The 13,905-nt window shown below is 37.3% G+C and overlaps 3 protein-coding genes across 3 annotated transcripts; 1 reads left to right on the top strand and 2 right to left on the bottom strand.

Moving 5' to 3' along the window:
* LOC104745796 lies at window positions 3,963-5,618 on the top strand. Its single transcript, XM_010467150.2, has 4 exons — window positions 3,963-4,411; window positions 4,504-4,725; window positions 5,173-5,198; window positions 5,290-5,618. The coding sequence occupies exons 1-4, from the start codon at window positions 4,028-4,030 to the stop codon at window positions 5,477-5,479; spliced, it is 822 nt and encodes a 273-aa protein (XP_010465452.1). The 5' UTR covers window positions 3,963-4,027; the 3' UTR covers window positions 5,480-5,618.
* Window positions 5,736-7,991, bottom strand: LOC104745795. The gene has a single exon (XM_010467149.2). It carries the CDS (start codon window positions 7,989-7,991, stop codon window positions 5,865-5,867), a length of 2,127 nt encoding a protein of 708 aa, XP_010465451.1. The 3' UTR covers window positions 5,736-5,864.
* Window positions 11,379-13,761, bottom strand: LOC104779785 (reticulon-4-interacting protein 1, mitochondrial). The gene is made up of 7 exons (XM_010467148.2): window positions 13,386-13,761; window positions 12,873-13,100; window positions 12,679-12,752; window positions 12,388-12,547; window positions 12,168-12,287; window positions 11,945-12,053; window positions 11,379-11,811 (listed from the first exon to the last, which is right to left on the bottom strand). The coding sequence occupies exons 1-7, from the start codon at window positions 13,614-13,616 to the stop codon at window positions 11,633-11,635; spliced, it is 1,101 nt and encodes a 366-aa protein (XP_010465450.1). The 5' UTR covers window positions 13,617-13,761; the 3' UTR covers window positions 11,379-11,632.

Genomic DNA, 13,905 nt, shown 5'->3' with positions numbered 1-13,905 from the left:
TTTTTTTATAGTTTTGTCATCCAAAGGATCCATCAATGTCACCCATCTTTCAAAATACGAAAAGTCGTTGTGTGATGGGGCAATATATATTCTCTCGGATTTTGAAGTCACCAGAAGCAACACCCGTTTCAAACTAACTGACTCCCCTTTCTCTGTACGTTTCATAGCAACCACTGCTTTTCATCAGGTCAACGAGTCTTTCGGTATTGTTCTGGAAGAGTTTTACAGGTTCCGGACTTATCAACATCTAGTTTCTCTTGCCAACACCAATACAGATCTTCAAGGTGAACCGACGTTTAAACTCTTTTAATATTTCCCGTCTCCTATATTGTCTTCATCTCTTAAAAGAAAAACTTCCATTATTAAACGCTCATGAGTTTGTTTTATTTATAAAAAGAAATCGACAACTTCTCTATATGATGTACAGGGCGTCCGTGTTAAACTTTCCTACATTATGTTGATTTACGGTGTTGTTATTTTATTCCATACATTAATTTATAGCCTTATGGTTTTCTCTTCTTCCCTGTTTTCTTGACGCACATTAGATGTCATTGGCCAAGTTTGTTCCACAAAAGCATATCGAAATGGTATGACACAAACCTTGGAGAGGATGTTAGTTCACCTATGTCTTGAGAGGTCTGTTCCTCACCTACTTCCATATAACAATATTTTGGTACTTAATGCTTCCCGTTTCTTCTTGCTTATACTTTCTCTTCTTCCTCCTTATTCAGGTAAAGCTTGGAGAGCTAGAAGCTGAACTTGTTGAAATCAATGCTAATAATGACAAGTTGCAGCGGTCTTATAATGAACTTGTGGAGTACAACCTTCTTCTTGAGAAGGTAATGTCTTTTCATTCTACTTAAATCTGAGTTTTTGTAGATCCTACAATGCCGCCTTACATGTAGAGTCTTGATATTTTTCTGACTTGGATTTAAATTTGATTGACAGTTTTCTGGTTCTGTAAATATATTTACCTGAGGATAAAAGTAGATACTAATGCCACCACACTATATATAATGTTTGTTCCACAGTGTTTTAGTGAGTGTAAAGGGTCTTCTATAGTGCAAAATGCAGATTTTACACTGTTATGGTTAAAGCGTTGGATGTGCATCTCGTGATATATTCATGTGGATGTTATTGTTTTTTGGCTGGTGAGTTTTTTGCTTCAGCCCATAGAAGTGCTACCGCACAACAGAGTGAGATAGAAACACAGGAAGCTGGTGAAGACCTCCTTGAGGCTCCTTTGTTGCAGGAAGTATGAAAGCTGCGACTGTTTTTCTTCGTCGAGTTTCGTTTTCTCAAAATAGCCTTACAAACTCTCCCGTTTAACAAGTCTTTTGATCCAATTATCACTCCAGGGGATCTATATCATCAAGAAACCAATCTACTTCCAATCCATAAGAGACAACAGACCAAACAGGATAGGTGCAAGAAGTGCTACTACTATAAGCAGATGAGGAAGTTTGTAAACCATCATTAACAAAAAAAAAAAACATAACATACGATGAAGAACTATTTTCATTGTTTTCCAGTTCTCCTCCTTTTCAAGTTGTTTTTCTTTTCATTATCTTTTATAAAGGACACGTGAAATAAATATATGAGCAAATTCAGTTACTATTCTCCATATGAAAATACGACCGACTCTAAACAGAACTGTAGAAATTCATATGAAACTGATGTAATCAATTTTTTTTAAAAAAAATATCAAAACAGAGTTAAGTAGAACATTTTTTATGTCAAAACAATGTACTCTGAAAATACAGGAAATGGTTTTCATAAAAAATTCCAGAATCTACCTAAAACATACGACTACTCTGTCAAACTAAATCGAACTAAATAAACATCCAGTCATTTTATAAAAAAGTATATAACCGTGTTACTTTACAACTAATAAGAAGAACAACAAACAACCCATATTACAGAAACTTTTATGGTACGTCAACTTAAACAATTAGCAAGTTAAGAGCCGACAATACACAAACGAAGATGGGCCATCTTCGAACTTTTTATATAAAACAAATACCACGATCGGACAAACCTCCCGTACAACCCAAATTTTGGGCCCAAGCCTATTAACATAAGGCTTCGATCTATAACCAAATCACTACGAGAACTAAAAGTTGGAAGGCCCCAGTTCAAATATGTAAAATTAGATACAATTGTCAAAATTCAATAAATGATAGGAAAAATAGTTTATAAAAAATATATTATAATTACCCCAATTCCCATGGCTGAGGCAAAACAATAAGCTAACCAATGTTATCATCCTCTACAAATTTTCAAACTTCATAACAAAGTTGTTGTTTTCCTGCTTCCTAAACAAAGAATACGCCTCCATAATAATATAAACAAGAGAAGAAGATAAAGTAACTGAAAGTATACCATAATAGAAAAGATAGGGAGAAAATAATAAATAAGCCGACCAGTTACCATGAAAACAAAACACAACATGCATACAAGATCAACAAATTGAGAAGAGAGCTCGAACAAACGAACTCTAAAACAGGTCTTAAACGATCTGTATGAATATTAGCATTGACGTATGGAAAGAGGTCTTCAGATTCAGCAACAAGTATAGCATTTAAAAATTCTCATTCGTAAAACAAGCATCCTTAAAAAAAATGATAAAACAATTCAATCGAATAACTTACAAACACGTTCATAGAATAAGGGAAACACAGCTAACATTAACATTACTCGACAAATATATACGAAACCATTACCAAGCCGGGGAAAAAACTACGACCTACACACACCATTAGTTAAAGGAAAAGATGCTAATATTCAAGTTCGAGATTATCTTCGCATTAGACCTTAATTGATTAACTTTCTAAACCGGCGAACATAATACTACACCTCACAATTTTTTGGTGGAAAACCGTCATAGAGACGAACATTTAATTTAACAACACACAATTCACATCCGATCAAAGCCCACACTCTGGAGACCAAACGAAACAAAATCAAAACAAAAATCGGCAATAAAATTCACAAATTAATTCTGAAATGAAACCCAAAAAACAAAATTAAAGAAGGCCAGATTTGAACACCAACAACCACTTAACTGGAACAAAACCAGCAGAGAAGAGCAAATTAACTCTTACGCATGCGAAGGCAGAGAGATAAATTATGCATCTCTAAAAGGGATGAATGAAGAAGGATTAGCAATGAAGGGAAAACTTTCAAAACTCTGACTATACTGTAGATCGGGAAAATTACTTTACTGCTATCCGTTCACACGACATCATATTTTGAAAAGGCCATTCTCATATCAAAGACAAACCATATTAAAGAAATTAAGGTCCAATGTCAAACAGAAAAAATAAACAAATTAAAGAATAAGTAATTGAACTGGCAAAACATTTGACATAAAAAACCACGAACACATTACTCCAAAAACAAAAGCGTTTCGAAAAAAACAACAACCACAGGTCAATTATTTTTTTTTTTTAAACATTACCTACAACAACATCTAAGAAAACCAAAAAAATATGGAACGACAAAAAGAAAAGAAAATAAATAAACCAGAACAAAAGACAAAACCAATAAAACAATTAATAACTATACAAAACTTAACTAACTTCGTATTCTATATTTTATGAATACAAAAAAGGATCATCATGATTTAAATAAATTTTAGATTCCTAAAATAGAAAAAAAAATACAAACTTGAAAAAAAAACCTAGAAAAAACAACAAAAGAACAAAGAACAATATACGAACACCATAACCACACGGAAAGATGGAAAAAACATACAAAATATCAAACTAACACAACAACAAAAACAAAATCAACCTCATGAAACTTCCGCGCGTAGCGCGGATCAACTGCTAGTAATTTATATGATGTAGAATTAAGTGAAACTAGATGACATTTTGGTAATGGTAACATTAGACCTTCTGATTCACATAGCGTGTTTTCGGAGACGAACCTCCTAAACGATAAAGAGGCTTTGAACTGAGGATATTTGAAGAAAACGTTAATGGTGAGATAAAAAAAAGCTTTCGACGGCTAAGAAAATAAAAAAATGTTAGTGTTGCAGAGCCACCAGTGTCTCTTCACTTCACCCTTCTCTCTCCCTAACCGTCTCCGTCCGACGCGTCTTATCTCTCTCTACCGCCTACCGGAATCCATCTCTCCAGTATCCGCTTTTACCAGGATCCGACCCGATGGAATCCGGATAACCGCCGTTAAAAAAATAGCCGATGTGGCGGAGGAGGTTGAGGAGGAAGATGGTCCAATTGAGCTTCCTCCGCCGTCATCGTCTCCGTTTTCGTCTACCAACTCCATATTCGCCACTTCCGATGACCCTACTCCTCTCCAGTTAGCCACCAGTGTGCTTCTAACCGGTGCCATTACTGTCTTCCTCATCCGCTCGGTTCGACGGCGCGCTCGACGCTCCAAAGAGCTGGTAAGCTTTTAAATCGATTTGATTCAATTAATTTGGGGGTTTGTGTTTGAGAATTTAGGGATTGTGAGTTGATTTTGGTGTTGGAATTGTAGACATTTAGGTCTACCGGAGCAAAGAAATCGTTGAAAGATGAGGCATTGGATAATTTGAAAGCGTTGGGTTCAACTCCGATAGAAGGAGGTAGTTCAACTCCATCGGCGGCTTCAGCGTTTCTTGGTGCGATATCAGCAGGAGTCATTGCTCTCATTCTTTACAAATTCACTGTTACTGTTGAATCAGGACTCAATCGTCAGACTATCTCTGATAACTTCTCGGTTCGTTTCTTCTCTGTCTCTTCCCTTTTTGATCTCATTCATTCATTGCTTGTGTCGACGTTTGCTGTTTCTCTGTCTCTATCTTTAGATTTGGCTAAGTATTAGTAACTACCTTGTGTCCCAAGTATCATTATGATCTCGATGATTATAAATGCCCATTATTGAGAGATAGCTATAGATTTAGTCATTATGCAGAGGTCCCAATCTTGTCCATGTTCTGAATTCATTCTGCAACTAGCTTAAGGCCATTATGGGAATGACCCATTCTTAGACTTCTTTCACTAAAACACTTTTGATCATTGCTGTGTGTATAAAAAGAATCTGCCCATTCCATGGTTTCTGAATTCTATGTACAACTAGCTACAGCTATTAGGCTATATTAGCTATACATTCATTCTTGTCCGAAACCTTAAACTTCTCTAAAAGCTTATCTTCTATCTATTGCAGATAAGGCAAATCACAGTAACCGTAAGGTACGTACAAGCTTTTATCACCTTCTCTGTATTTCTAATCTCAAGCCAATCTTCGCAAACTTCTTAGACCAAACTCTTCATTTTCTTGCAGGACTATCATCAACGGTATATGCTATCTAGCAACATTTGTTTTTGGTCTCAATGCGTTCGGACTTCTCCTTTACTCTGGTCAATTAGCCTTCAACGAAGAGTCCGATGATGCCATCAAGGCCACAAAACAGCCTGGAGACTCATCAGGTGACAACAGTGAAGTAAATAAAAACAACGAGGATCAAAGTTGAGGTGATTGATCCAGTCTTTGTATTTGTACTTATGAAACATGTAATAATAATAATTCATGTAGCGAACTATGTATAAATTGTTTTTTTTTTTTAATATCTTTTCAATTGATTGTAAACTATCTCTAGCTACCTGTTTGTTGGGAAGCGTTAGTTGTTAGTTTCGATGGGACTTTATCGACCAGAGGAGGAGAGTGAGTGAGAGTGAGACATTAGACTAACGGACAAAAAAACGGATACAGATTTTCATGAAAAAACATTGGCACAGTGAAAGAAATGAATTATGACTAAGCAAAACAAAATTTACAAACAAAGGACTTATAGTATTTTGAAATTACTATTACACCCAAATAGTTCTCTTTATTCCCCACTCACGTCCCCCCTTATCCTAGAACCCTACTCCGGCGGCGCCGACTCCGACGCTTGCCTGAGGATGTGGCTCCAGCTTTCTGTTTTTCCAGAAACAAGCTTCCGGCGCAAGCTTTGACGCTGACTTCCTAGGTTCCGATTTGCAACGTGGCAGCACTGGTGGCTCGTACGCCTTATTAGCTCCGGCTACCTTCTGCTCACCAACCGCCGCAGCCGCCGTTATTATCGGTGGAGCTGCTGGGTATGAACACGATGACCGTGGCGGCTGTAGGTGTAACGGTGGTTTATCGATTGAACGCCGGCGAGAAGATGCGTTGGAATCAACGGCGGTTACAATTCGCTTCTTGGGTTGATGATGATGATGATTATTATTATTATTATTATCTCCGGTAGCTTCTGGTGGTATCTTCTTCGCCGGAGGTCTTCCTGGTAAACATCTGACGAAATCTGTACTGCAAACCCAAGTCTCCTTGGAAACTTCCATTGATAGCTTTGGTTCACACATCATTAACAGCAAACAATCCGGTAACACCTTATACGGCGTCGCCGTCGTCTTCTCAAGTTGACTTCCTCCTCTCATCACCACTTCTGGACTCGGGTCGGGTTCTCTGTTTCCTTGTTCGGATCTTTCCTCGTTTCCCGTGGTTACAGAAGCAACCTCTTTGCTTTCTTCTTCCTCGACCTCAGCCACCGCAGCTAATTCTTCCTCATCAGCCATCTCAGCCATGTGCTCCTCTTCTTCTATGGCTTTTCTGATATCTTCTTCAATGTTCTTCAATATCGTAGCTTCAATTTCTTCTTCCTCATACGAATTCGAACCTTCTTCTTCTTGTGCTTCAACAATCGAATCTTCAAGAACTTGGACTCTTTCTTCTTCCTCTGTAACTGGATTTGAAACCAGAGGAACCACCTCTGCTTCAGCTTCAGCTTCACCTTCAACAACTGCAACTTCTTCTCTCTCGACATTAGTATCCCCAGAGATCCATTTCTCACACAAGTCGATCCGTTTCTTGTCTTCAATCTCCAACTCAAACCTTCTTCTTCTCTCATCATCTTCCTCCTCTTCTCTTCCTCCTCTGTATACGCCGTCGTTTAACGACAACTGTCTTTCGCGAACCCGGTTAGCTAACGCCGCCACTTTAACCGGATCGGATCTACACCGCATCAACAACAAAGCGTTCTTCGGCGGTGAACATATACTCATCCGTCCAACTTCTCCTCCTCCTCCACCTCTCTCTTTCTTCTCCGTCTTCATCTCAATCTCACTCAAATCAAGCCCCTCAAACACATGTCTCCGACGACTCCTCCGTCTATCTTCCTCAACTTCGTCTTCTCCACCAACAACAAGCTCAATCTCTCTTCTCTTCCCTCCCGACGACGACGTCTCCTCCACCGCTACAAACCACCTCGTAAACACCGCACCACAAGACTTTCCTCCGCCGCCGCCGCCGCAACCGTCGTTGTTACTCTCAACTCGCCGCCTGCTCCCATCACCATGATGACTGTTCTCCATACACGAAGATCTACACGGGAAGAAACAGTTGAGCTCGGAACCAAACGATCTCAACGACTCACATATAGTCACCGGAAGATGAACCCAGCGATTCTCAGTCGCATCAAAACGACATCCACCACCACTACCACTACCGCTACCGCCGTCGTTTTGATCAGCCGATCTTCTGAAACTAGTCTCACCTCCTCCTTTCCTCCTAGATCTAGCTCTCATCTTCTTCTTAACATGCTTCCTAGTCTTCACCCTAACCTGACCAATACACGTAACCTTAGGAGACGACGGCTCTATGTTGTTATTGTTGTTGTTGGTGTTGCTATTCTCGTAACCAGATCCAGATCTCTTGCGTCCTCCTCCTCCACTGTTATTAGCACCAAACATCGGAGAGTTCAAAACTCCAGCTGAAGCGTTCTTTAAGCTACCGCTGGTACGGAGACGACGGCTGAGAGAAGTGGTGAGACAAGCGGAACGAGCTGGACTATGGATGGATTTAGAAGAGAGACGCATGGAAGAAGAAGATGAGAAACGAGATGTGAAACAAATGAATAGATCGGTAGATGAAGAAGAAGAAGCATTGTTGTTGTTGCTGCTGCTGTTAATACTTGACGAACGGTGGGGTCTTTCAGTTTCGGCCATTGGTTTTTTTTTTTTTTTTACAGTGAGAAGAAGAAGAAGAAGAGTGTAATAGTAGTAGTAGGAGCTATCACCATAGATAGAGATAGATAAATTTTTGGTTTTGAGAGTGTAACGGAATCGAGAGACTTAGGGATCCTTTGAGAATTTTACTAAAATACCCCTCGATCTGGTTAGGACTTAAGGAGGAGTAAGATTCCTTCTTCCTAAATCTAAATCTATTATTAGTATGTTATATGGGATTATTGACTAATACAAATCTCAATTTGGATTTTTTCTTTTAGGTAATGCCAATGATGGTAATGGCTTGGGTTTGGTTTGTGTCATGTGTGGTTGATAAAGAAGGAAGGGGTGAATTGGGTAAATTGTTGTGGATGGTGAAAGAGAGTGGCCCATGATGAGAGTGAAATGAGTTAAAAGAAAAGAACAAGAAAAGGGGGGTTCGTACACTCTGTGGGATACACACATGTGTGTGTGCACACTAAAGCCTAAAGGTATTGGCTTTCCCAAAAACACAAACACTCAGACACGCATGTCTCTTGTATATTTTGCTTGTATTGTTTTTGTAATCTCTCTTTCCTTTTCTTCTTTTTTTTAGCTTTTGGATCTTTTTTGGTCGAAATAAAAACACAAACTTTTGTGGAGTATTTCTTTCATTTGGAAAAAAGATTGTGAAATTCAAAAGTTTTTGGATTTTTTTTCTCGTGGCTAAGATTTTTATTGGACTTATATGCATGTAGAGATTGGAGGGATCTTGGATGGTAATTTATAACGACAAGTGGATGATGCTTTTACACAAAATGTATATAATTTTTATGTAACATAAAATTCAAAATGAATTAGTAAAGTCAAGTGTTCAGATCTCCTATTAGATATTTTAGAATCTTCTGTTCTGGTTGTGTTTATGTTTGAAATTATAATAATTTTATGGATGAAGTTTTTTTTATCTACTGATAATTTCAAGTTTTTAGTATAGCCAAAGACCACAAAGAACAAGTTTTATGGAGAGAGTGAACTTAATTATTTTTTTTTAAAAAAAAGAATAAACCCAATTAAGGGGGACATAGCTTTTGATTCATTTTCCTTTTTCATAATGATAAAACAGTCTACCGGAAATCGTCACATGGTTTAGGCTAAAAACGGTCGAAGACAAATATAGCACAGAGATAATATTGATAATAAAATTAAATAAAGTTAAAACTTATTTAGTATTAAGAATATATATATAAAAGTAGTGCATCATAGAATAGTAGAGAAGCCAAAGCTTGCACGTGATCGGAGTACCGAGAGATAGGGTAATGATTCGACATGGCCGTTGTTCTTTTTCTTATTTTAATTATTATAAATTTTTGTAAAGATTACATTCAAGCTTAGGTTATTACTATTAGTTTTGAGTTTCTAATTCTCGTGATATTCTCACTTTTACTTCTTTTTTCATTTTCTTGTGCATGAAAACCAAGGGACGTCGTGTCGCTTTTTGAAGCACTTAAAAGGAGTCGGACCTACTAGCTTCATTATCATTTATGTTGTTCCGAATGTGAGTATGACCAAATTATTAGAGACATGACTATTCTACTCTTAACTAATCATACAATTTACAATTCAGAAGCCACGAAATTAAACTAATAGATAGATAGATCAACCTCATAACAAATATGTTTCACATTATTCGAAAATTTTGTATTTGCATTTTGTCGATAGGTACAAAAACCAAATTCTGTTTTTATTGAGATTTTCGAACTTGCACAGTTTGACTCTTTTTAACTGATCTAGGAATTACATATACACGTTTTACTTAGACCGATTAGAAAAAAAAAAACTAAGAAATTCAAATATAAAATATCTTCTAATTTAAAAATTTTTAAGCATCAAACATCTAAAACTTTTTGATATTAAAATTTCACGCTTTCACTTTTATATTTGAAATATACCCTTAAATAATCATTCAAGTAATCTCTTTTAAAAAGTTTAAGTTGATACATTTACATATAAATCACAAAAGAAGGTAATGGCGTGAAATGTGAATGAAAAATCACGCGGGTAAGAAAAACCGCGCGTGAACCGCGAAGTAACGGTCACAATAATAAGGAATTGAAGATAGGTTTTATATGATGTGGCAGTCGTACAGAGAAGAAGAAAAAGAGTTTGACCAGACCTATTAAAAGAGAGTAGAGTACTACTACTAAATAAAGAGGACCACTTTACATTTGCATTAACATGCTTTTAAATCCAACGCTTCCTACTTTCTATTTAATAATCTTTCAACTAGACTAATAAATTAATAACACTCTACTACATCTTCTATAAAAACCCCAAATATAGCAAATACTAAATCCATACTTCGTTCGGCCATTTTTATTTTTTGTTTCCCTATATATGATATGTAGAAATTATGCTATGCAAAATAAATCCTACAAAAATTTAGATTCTAATATATGTTACTATGATTGACTCTGGTATAAGATAAGAACAATCCCCTTTTTCAGAAGCATCAACATTGTTGGATACAATAATAAATGCCAAATTGATTACATAGATGAAAAAGGTGTCTACGTGATTTTACTGACAATTAATATGATGATATATATATATATACACATGTGCTCGTTGGTCCCCCAAAAATAATAAGCATGTAGATATAGTATGTTCTTGCTGTAGATATATAGAAGAAATTAAAGAACCGTAGAAGGTATCTATCGTTTTCGAAGACTTGCCAATAACATTTACCAGAAAGAAAGAAAAAAAAAAAAAGAAAAAAGTTTTCAAAGACTTGGAAAGAAAGAGAAGGTTCTTGTCCCACTACTTTACTTAGGTCAGGTGAGAAGGCTGTGAACGACACGCGTATCATGGCGCGTTAAAAGGATTTAGTTGTTTGGTTGATCTGGCAGAGAAGAGATTAGTTTGACTAGAGAGAGACCCATTAAAGGACGAGAACTAGACAAAACATACATTTATTAAGTTAGTTTAACTGCATGTTATGCTTTTAATGACACTTCGACACCTTTTCTCTAACTAATAAATTATTACTTAGTTAGGATCTTTAAGACTTACTTTAAATCAAGTACTACTAATAAACAAAGACTGCTACTTGCAAATTAGGTTGGACTTTGATTTTGTGGGATTTGTTCGATCCTGTGATCAACCTTGGCTTGGTGTGACACATTTAGCAGGTCTTATTTAATTGAGGCATATACGTTATCTTATGGTGCATAGTTACAACTTATCAAAACTTATTAGATATGGGGTTTAACTCTACGTTTCTGTTCCAATTATTGTTGTAAGCAAGTAACAGTTTCAATTTCTTTTCAAAACCACCCTTCAACAATCTAGAAGAGCTTTAGTTGTATGTTGTATGATTCCAAACAATAGATGGCAACAACAACAACAAAATCTTTCTAAACAATTCTCATTACTTTGGTTTCACTGCAAGTTGCGACACGAAGTCTCAATAAAAAACGAACCCTTTTGGAAAGTCTATACAGAAACTTCAAGTTCTTGATCTGAATCTAAGCCTGATAGATCTCATTTACAGAAAACTCCAGACGCAAAAACATTTGTTTTTCTCTGCGTGTAAACTCTAGAAAGAACAACTGCTAGAGAACTATGCAGGTGTTATTATTGCTGCTACTATGTATATATATAGTTCAGAACTCTAGAACCACCTTACCAGGAATCTGCTTCTTTTCCTTGGCTTCATGAGCTGCTACAACATCGGTTATTGGAAATGTTTTCTCCACAGGAATCTTTAGCTTTCCGGCTCCAACTAACCGCTGAATCTCGGCTAGACCTTCGGGATCAGCCCTCATATACGACCACCAATAGTCTGTTTTTGTTATAAGTTAATCACAGTCAGATTTTATCCCATTAGCCTTTTCTTTCCCACTCAATGAGATATGTCTTATCACCAGAATAGTTCCTTTAAAACAAAAGAGAGTAATGCAGGATCTATCATATACCTATTCCATGAGAATACTGATATTGTATCTTCTTCTTCATCAAGAGTGAAGTTGCGAGAGGAAGCCCAACCACAAAACCGTATCTATCAGTCAACGCTGCAGCCTCACCCTTCGAAAGATAAATGCAAAAAATTTAAAATCCACTTATGTTAAACAAGATCCAAAACCTAAGCAACCAAGGTAGCTGCAGCTTGTAAAGCAAAAACAGAAGAATTATATATACCTGGAGAGTCATATAGCTTCCACCCTTCCTCAAGAAGTTAATGCCTATTCTCTCTGTTTCAGGCCCACCAATAGTATCCAAGACGGCATCAAATTTTCCTTTTACCGCCAACTCAATGTCCTGTAAATAAAACAGGTCCAGCTTCAGGAGTCAGAATAAGATCATCATGGCTCTGCTTTGGATGAACAGATAAGATAACTAAACAACTCATGTAAACTACCTCGGCTGTGTAGTCAACAGCTTGTTCGGCACCAGCTGCAAGTATTCTGTCTTTCGTCTGACCCACACAAGAGGCTGTCACATGACACCCAGAGGCTACTGCAAGCTGGATTGCAGAAAAACCTACTGCTCCTCCTCCTCCAAAAACTAATAGTCTTTGTCTGCAAAGAGACACATTGTAAGAAACGATGTTGAGTCCACAATAGTACAAATATAACATGAAAGAAGTACATGTGAATGTTGAAAAGTGAATTAGTATCAGCTTATTTCCACCATACAGAAAATAACATACCCTTCAGTTATCCGAGCATTACTCTTCAAAGCACGCCAAGCAGTCAACGCTGCAAAAGGAATGACACTTGCTTCCTACAAGAGACAAACAACAGAATAGCTTAAAAGACATATAGCTAAGAAAAGACATTCAATCAATCGAAAAACAAAAACAAAGATGGAGAGAATCAAGGGTATCTAGATCTTCCTACTTACCACATGAGAAACTGAAGATGGCTTTTCCGTGAGTTCTTCCTCCGAAAGAATTCCATAGTCAGTATAAGTACCTCTCAACGCTGTAGGATGTAATGCACCAAAAACTTCTTGTCCTACTTTTAATGACTTAACTGAATTCCCAATTGCTGCAACTTCACCACTGATATCGCGTCCAACTATAATAGGTAGATGCGGCTCGAATACAGAACGTCCATATCCAGCTCGTATCTGAGAAATCAACAGCATTTCTCATCAGATGAATGATTATAAATATCAATCTCACTACTCTTCATACTAATATAATCATCAATGGGAGACATCTACAGCACCTCAAGCTTCTCCTATTAAATCTTCCATTTCACACGATTTTAAACTCCTAGAGCATATGCAAGAGATCCACAAGCTAAGCCGATCACACCAATCTTAATTTCTAATTAAGGAAATCTTCGATTATATATCTAAATGCCACTAATCAGATGAAATCAAAACGGATCAAGCAGATAGCACACTCACTCTGCAATCAAGAGGATTGACGGAGACAGCTTTGGCTCGAACAAGAACCTCATTCGGATTAAGATTCGGCACCGGAACATTCTCCCGGAGCTCGAAAACCTCCGGACCGCCAAAGCGAGGCAACATCACAGCACGGCAGCCGGTAAAGACGCTCCGGAGAGAGCTTAACCTCGCCGGCCGGAAAACAAATCCAGCACCGGAATTACTGCGCAATGATCTCATCACTCGCATTTCTCCGTCGTCTATGGAAACCAATTAACTCGTCTTCTTCTTCTTCGTTGATGCGAGAATCTGCTAGCTTCTTCTATTTTTTAGGTTTTCTTGTTTACACAGAAACGGAAATCTAAGACGTGGCAGCATTTGCGTCCGCAGAGCGGGTTTGTTTTCTTGACTTGTACATGCAACCAACCTGTGATTTTAATTAATTAACCGGTTTATTCCAAACCGAACCGATGTTCTTCAATTTAGTGAAACAAACCGTTGTTCTTCAATTGCTCACACCGAACCAAAACTATTATTC

Source organism: Camelina sativa, chromosome 15 (genome assembly GCF_000633955.1).
Source record: "Camelina sativa cultivar DH55 chromosome 15, Cs, whole genome shotgun sequence".
Lineage (NCBI taxonomy): Eukaryota > Viridiplantae > Streptophyta > Magnoliopsida > Brassicales > Brassicaceae > Camelina > Camelina sativa.
This window is presented reverse-complemented; position numbering and strand designations above follow the sequence as displayed.